At 54.7% G+C, this 6540-nt stretch overlaps 1 protein-coding gene across 1 annotated transcript in view; it reads left to right on the plus strand.

The window, feature by feature from the left end:
• Window positions 1–1915, plus strand: part of LOC144740424 (uncharacterized) — a 14360-nt gene extending 12445 nt beyond the window's left edge. The window contains exon 3 of the mRNA XM_078623276.1: window positions 1–1915. This exon is cut by the window's left edge and continues 692 nt beyond it. Coding sequence (XP_078479402.1) covers window positions 1–916 — 916 coding nt within the window. The 3' untranslated portion in view covers window positions 917–1915.
• The last annotated feature ends 4625 nt before the right edge of the window (window positions 1916–6540 follow it).

Raw genomic sequence — 6540 nt, forward strand, 5'->3', positions numbered from 1 at the left:
ACGTGGAGACACAGACACGCGGAGACACGCGGAGACACGTGGAGACACGTGGAGACACAGGGACACGTGGAGACACAGGGACACGTGGAGACACAGGGACACGTGGAGACACGCGGAGACACGTGGAGACACAGGGACACGTGGAGACACAGGGACACGTGGAGACACACGGAGACACACGGAGACACAGGGACACGTGGAGACACGTGGAGACGCACACACAGACACGTGGAGACACGTGGAGACACACACGTGGAGACACGTGGAGATACACAGAGACACATGGAGACACAGACACACACATGGAGACACGCAGAGACACGTGGAGACACGCGGAGACACAGACACGTGGAGACACGAGGAGACACAGGGACACGTGGAGACACGTGGAGACACGTGGAGACACGTGGAGACACACACACAGACACGTGGAGACACGAGGAGACACAGGGACACGTGGAGACACGTGGAGACACGTGGAGACGCACACACAGACACGTGGAGACACGTGGAGACACAGGGACACGTGGAGACACGTGGAGACACGTGGAGACACACACAGACACGTGGAGACACGTGGAGACACAGGGACACGTGGAGACACGTGGAGACACACGGAGACACAGGGACACGTGGAGACGCACACGTGGAGACACGTGGAGACACACACGTGGAGTCACGCGGAGACACACAGACACGCGGAGACACGCGGAGACACACAGAGACACACGTGGAGACACAGACACACACGTGGAGTCACGCGGAGACACACACACACGCGGAGACACGCGGAGACACGCGGAGACACGCGGAGACACGCGGCGACACTCGGAGACACGTGGAGACACACACACACAGACAGACACACACGCACACACAGGGAGACAAAGACAAAGCTCCCCCGCGTAGCCTCTAGCAGGCTGCAGGGGCAAGTGCTGTTAGCGAGTAGCTGCACCTACACACAGACAAAGCTCCCCCGTGTAGCCTCTAGCAGGCTGCAGGGGCAAGTGCTGCAAGCGAGTAGCTGCACCTACACACAGACAAAGGTCCCCCGTGTAGCCTCTAGCAGGCTGTAGGGCAAGTGCTGTTAGTAGTAGCAGCGCTGCCTATGAAGGCTACCGGCACTGTGGGTCACACACAGAGGGGGGTGGGTGGCCAGCACCACCACGCCCGGCCGCCTTTGTCTCTCCCCCAGTGCTAGCGATGTTCACTACACCACCACCACTACACCACCACCACCACTACACCAGGTACTCAGTTGAGGCTGAGTCGACCTAGGGGAGGCCCAGGACCGGCTCAGATAATCGCTGTCACTGTGGTGGTGGTGACCGTGAGCTGGGATCGAATTCGGGTCGCCGGGTTCGTAGCACACACACACAGACACACACACACATACACACAGACACACACACAGACACACACACACAGACACACACAGACACACACACAGACACACACACACACACAGACACACACAGACACACACACAGACACACACAGACACACAGACACACACACAGACACACACACACAGACACACACACAGACATACACACATACACACACACAGACACACACACACAGACACACACAGACACACACACAGACACACACACACAGACACACACACAGACACACACACAGACACACACATACACACACACAGACACACGTACACACACACAGACGCACACAGACACACACACAGACACACACACAGACACACACACACATACACACACAGACACACACACAGACACACACAGACACACACACACAGACACACACACACAGGGAGACAGGAAGTCTTCATCTTCACCAAAGAAGTTTGTGGAGTTTGTGAGGGTCGGGGGGGTGGGGGTCATTGCCCGCCCCCCTCGGCTCTGAATAAACACGTGGTTTGTTTTAACCTCAACCCAGTCTCTTGAGCCTTCTGACGTTTGAACCCTGACCCTTGAACCTTGACCCTTGACCGTGTGAGCCCCCCCCCCCCACGACACTAAACCATTAGGCGGAAGAGCGGCGTAGATGACGCACACACAGTGGCATCTACATCTGTAGAACCAGTGGCATCTACATCTGCAGAACCAGTGGCATCTTCATTAGTAGAACCAGTGGCATCTTCATCTGTAGAACCAGTGGCATCTACATCTGTAGAACCAGTGGCATCTTCATTAGTAGAACCAGTGGCATCTTCATCTGTAGAACCAGCGGCATCTACATCTGTAGAACCAGTGGCATCTACATCTGCAGAACCAGTGGCATCTTCATTAGTAGAACCAGTGGCATCTACATCTGCAGAACCAGTGGCATCTACATCTGTAGAACCAGTGGCATCTACATCTGTAGAACCAGTGGCATCTACATCTGTAGAACCAGTGGCATCTTCATCTGTAGAACCAGTGGCATCTTCATCTGTAGAACCAGTGGCATCTACATCTGTAGAACCAGTGGCATCTACATCTGTAGAACCAGTGGCATCTACATCTGTAGAACCAGTGGCATCTTCATCTGTAGAACCAGTGGCATCTACATCTGCAGAACCAGTGGCATCTTCATTAGTAGAACCAGTGGCATCTTCATCTGTAGAACCAGTGGCATCTACATCTGTAGAACCAGTGGCATCTTCATCTGTAGAACCAGTGGCATCTTCATCTGTAGAACCAGTGGCATCTACATCTGTAGAACCAGTGGCATCTACATCTGTAGAACCAGTGGCATCTTCATCTGTAGAACCAGTGACATCTTCATCTGTAGAACCAGTGGCATCTACATCTGTAGAACCAGTGGCATCTACATCTGTAGAACCAGTGGCATCTTCATCTGTAGAACCAGTGGCATCTTCATTAGTAGAACGTCAAGAACCAGTGGCATCTTCATCTGTAGAACCAGTGGCATCTTCATTAGTAGAACGTGAAGAACCAGTGGCATCTTCATCTGTAGAACCAGTGGCATCTACATCTGTAGAACCAGTGGCATCTACATCTGTAGAACGTGAAGAACCAGTGGCATCTACATCTGCAGAACGTGAAGAACCAGTGGCATCTACATCTGCAGAACGTGAAGAACCAGTGGCATCTACATCTGCAGAACGTGAAGAACCAGTGGCATCTTCATTAGTAAAACGTGAAGAACCAGTGGCATCTACATCTGTAGAACCAGTGGCATCTACATCTGCAGAACGTGAAGAACCAGTGGCATCTACATCTGCAGAACGTGAAGAACCAGTGGCATCTACATCTGCAGAACGTGAAGAACCAGTGGCATCTACATCTACAGAACGTCAAGAACCAGTGGCATCTACATCTGCAGAACGTGAAGAACCAGTGGCATCTACATCTGCAGAACGTGTAGAACCAGTGGCATCTACATCTGCAGAACGTGAAGAACCAGTGGCATCTACATCTGCAGAACGTGTAGAACCAGTGGCATCTACATCTGCAGAACGTGAAGAACCAGTGGCATCTACATCTACAGAACGTGAAGAACCAGTGGCATCTACATCTGCAGAACGTGAAGAACCAGTGGCATCTACATCTGTAGAACGTAAAGAACCAGTGGCATCTACATCTGTAGAACGTGTAGAACCAGTGGCATCTACATCTGTAGAACGTAAAGAACCAGTGGCATCTACATCTGTAGAACGTGTAGAACCAGTGGCATCTACATCTGCAGAACGTGAAGAACCAGTGGCATCTACATCTGCAGAACGTGAAGAACCAGTGGCATCTACATCTGCAGAACGTGAAGAACCAGTGGCATCTACATCTGTAGAACGTAAAGAACCAGTGGCATCTACATCTGTAGAACGTGTAGAACCAGTGGCATCTACATCTGTAGAACGTAAAGAACCAGTGGCATCTACATCTGTAGAACGTGTAGAACCAGTGGCATCTACATCTGTAGAACGTGTAGAACCAGTGGCATCTACATCTGCAGAACGTGAAGAACCAGTGGCATCTACATCTGCAGAACGTGAAGAACCAGTGGCATCTACATCTGCAGGCTGTAGGGGGAAATGCTGTTAGTAGCAGCACCTACACACAGACAAAGATCACCCGTGTAGCCTCTGGCAGGCTGTAGGGGCAAGTGCTGTTAGTAGTAGCAGCAGCTTCTATGAAAGCTACCGTCACTGTGGCTACACACAGAGGGGGTGGGTGGCCAGCACCACCACGCCCGGCCGCCTTTGTCTCTCCCCCAGTGCTGACGATGTTTACTACACCACCACCACCACCACCACCACCGCTACAACAGGTCACTCATTTGAGGCTGAACGAACCTAGGGGAGGCCCAGGCACCGGTTCAGATAATCGTCACCGGTGTGTTTTGGCCGTGAGCGGAGATCGAACTCGGGTCGCCGGGTTCGTAGCGCTACACAGACACACACAGACACACACAGACACACACAGACACACACAGACACACACAAAGATCCCCCATATAGCCTTAACAGACTGGAGGGGCAAGTTCTGTTAGCGAGCACCTATGAAGGTCGGCACGGCACACGACGGGGTGGGTGGCCAGCACCACGCCCGACCACTTTGTCATGGTGGCAGGAGCCAGAGCCGGTCCACCGGACCTCCTGAATGCCACAGAGATCCAGGCGGTACCGGTCCAGCTCCCGACAGAGGAGTGGCAGCCTCTCCTCCTCCGCAGTGAGCGTTCGAACATTCCACGTGGCCACACGAAGTGGCTTTTCGTTGTTTCTGGAGGAGCCCCGAGGGTGAAGATTCAATCTCCTGGCTCCGCCAAATGGGGTTGTGGCCAGGAGACGTCATAGACGCCTGTCCCCCCGGGGGCACCCGGCACAAGCTTATTAGTTAGATATTTTAGTGGTGGTTCAGTGGTAATTTATTGAAGGTGGAGGGGTTACCAGCCCCTCGCACCCGTCCAGAGCCCCCGTTTGGCCGCTGTGGTGGTCACAGACGCCATGAGGGAAATGGCCAAACTAAATTGGCCCTCCACCCCCCACGGCACTGCCCACCACAGCGTTGCCATCCGGCACCACGAGGAGGTAGGGGGTTGTTTTGGCAGACTACACACACACAGACACACACACACAGACACACACAGACACACACACAGACACACACACAGACACACAGAGATAGACACACACACACACAGACACAGACACACACTGACACACAGACACACACACACGTGACACACACACAGACACACACAGACACACACAGATACACACACAGACACACAGAAACACACACACAGACACACACACACAGACACACACACAGACACACACACACAGACACACACACACAGACACACACACAGACACACACACAGACACAGACACACACACATACACACACACAGACACACACACAGACACACACACAGACACACACAGACACACACACACAGACACACACACACACACAGACACACACACAGACACACACACACAGACACACACACAAACACAGACACACAGACACACACACACACAGACACACACACACACAGACACACACACAGACACACACACACAGACACACACACAGACACACACAGACACACACACACAGACACACACACACACACAGACACACACACAGACACACACACACACAGACACACACAGACACACACACAGACACACACACACAGACACACACAGACACACACACACAGACACACACACACACACACAGACAGACACACACACACACACACAGACACACACACACAGACACACACACAGACACACACACAGACACAGACACACACACATACACACACACAGACACACACACACACACAGACACACACACAGACACACACACACACAGACACACACACAGACACACACACAGACACACACACAAACACAGACACACAGACACACACACAGACACACACACAGACACACACACAGACACACACACAGAACGAGACTGACGGAGAGTGGCGAGCGGGGGGGGGGCAGCAGCTGCCACAGCCCCGCCCCTCACCCCCATCCCCCCCACAGCCCCGCCCCTCACCCCCCACAGCCCCGCCCCTCACCCCCCCCCCCACCCCCACCGCTTCCCGCCCGCCCGCTCGCGCGGAAAAAACAGCCCCGGGGTGGGGGGGGGTCACGGGTCGCCCCCCACCCCCCGCAGCCCCGCCCCCTCCCACCCCCCGCAGCCCCGCCCCCCTCCCCCAAAGAGCCCCGCCCCTCGCCGCCGCCGCCGCCGCCGCCGTCGCCGCCGGATGAATTTGTGAGGGAGAGGGGAGGTGGGGGGAGTGGTGGGACAGTGGTGGGGAGAGTGGGGGGGAGGGGGAGTGGTGGGACAGTGGTGGGGAGAGTGGTGGGGAGTGGTGGGAGAGTGGTGGGGAGAGTGGAGAGAGTGGTGGGAGAGTGGTGGGAGAGGGGAGGTGGGGAGAGTGGTGGGTGGGGAGTGGTGGGAGAGTGGTGGGGAGAGTGGGGGGGAGTGGTGGGAGAGTGGTGGGGAGAGTGGAGAGAGTGGGGAGAGTGGTGGGAGAGTGGTGGGGAGAGGGGAGGTGGGGGGAGTGGTGGGAGAGTGGTGGGGA

This window comes from Lampetra planeri, unplaced genomic scaffold (genome assembly GCF_965212315.1).
Source record: "Lampetra planeri unplaced genomic scaffold, kcLamPlan1.2.h2 scaffold_2132, whole genome shotgun sequence".
Taxonomy (NCBI): domain Eukaryota; kingdom Metazoa; phylum Chordata; class Hyperoartia; order Petromyzontiformes; family Petromyzontidae; genus Lampetra; species Lampetra planeri.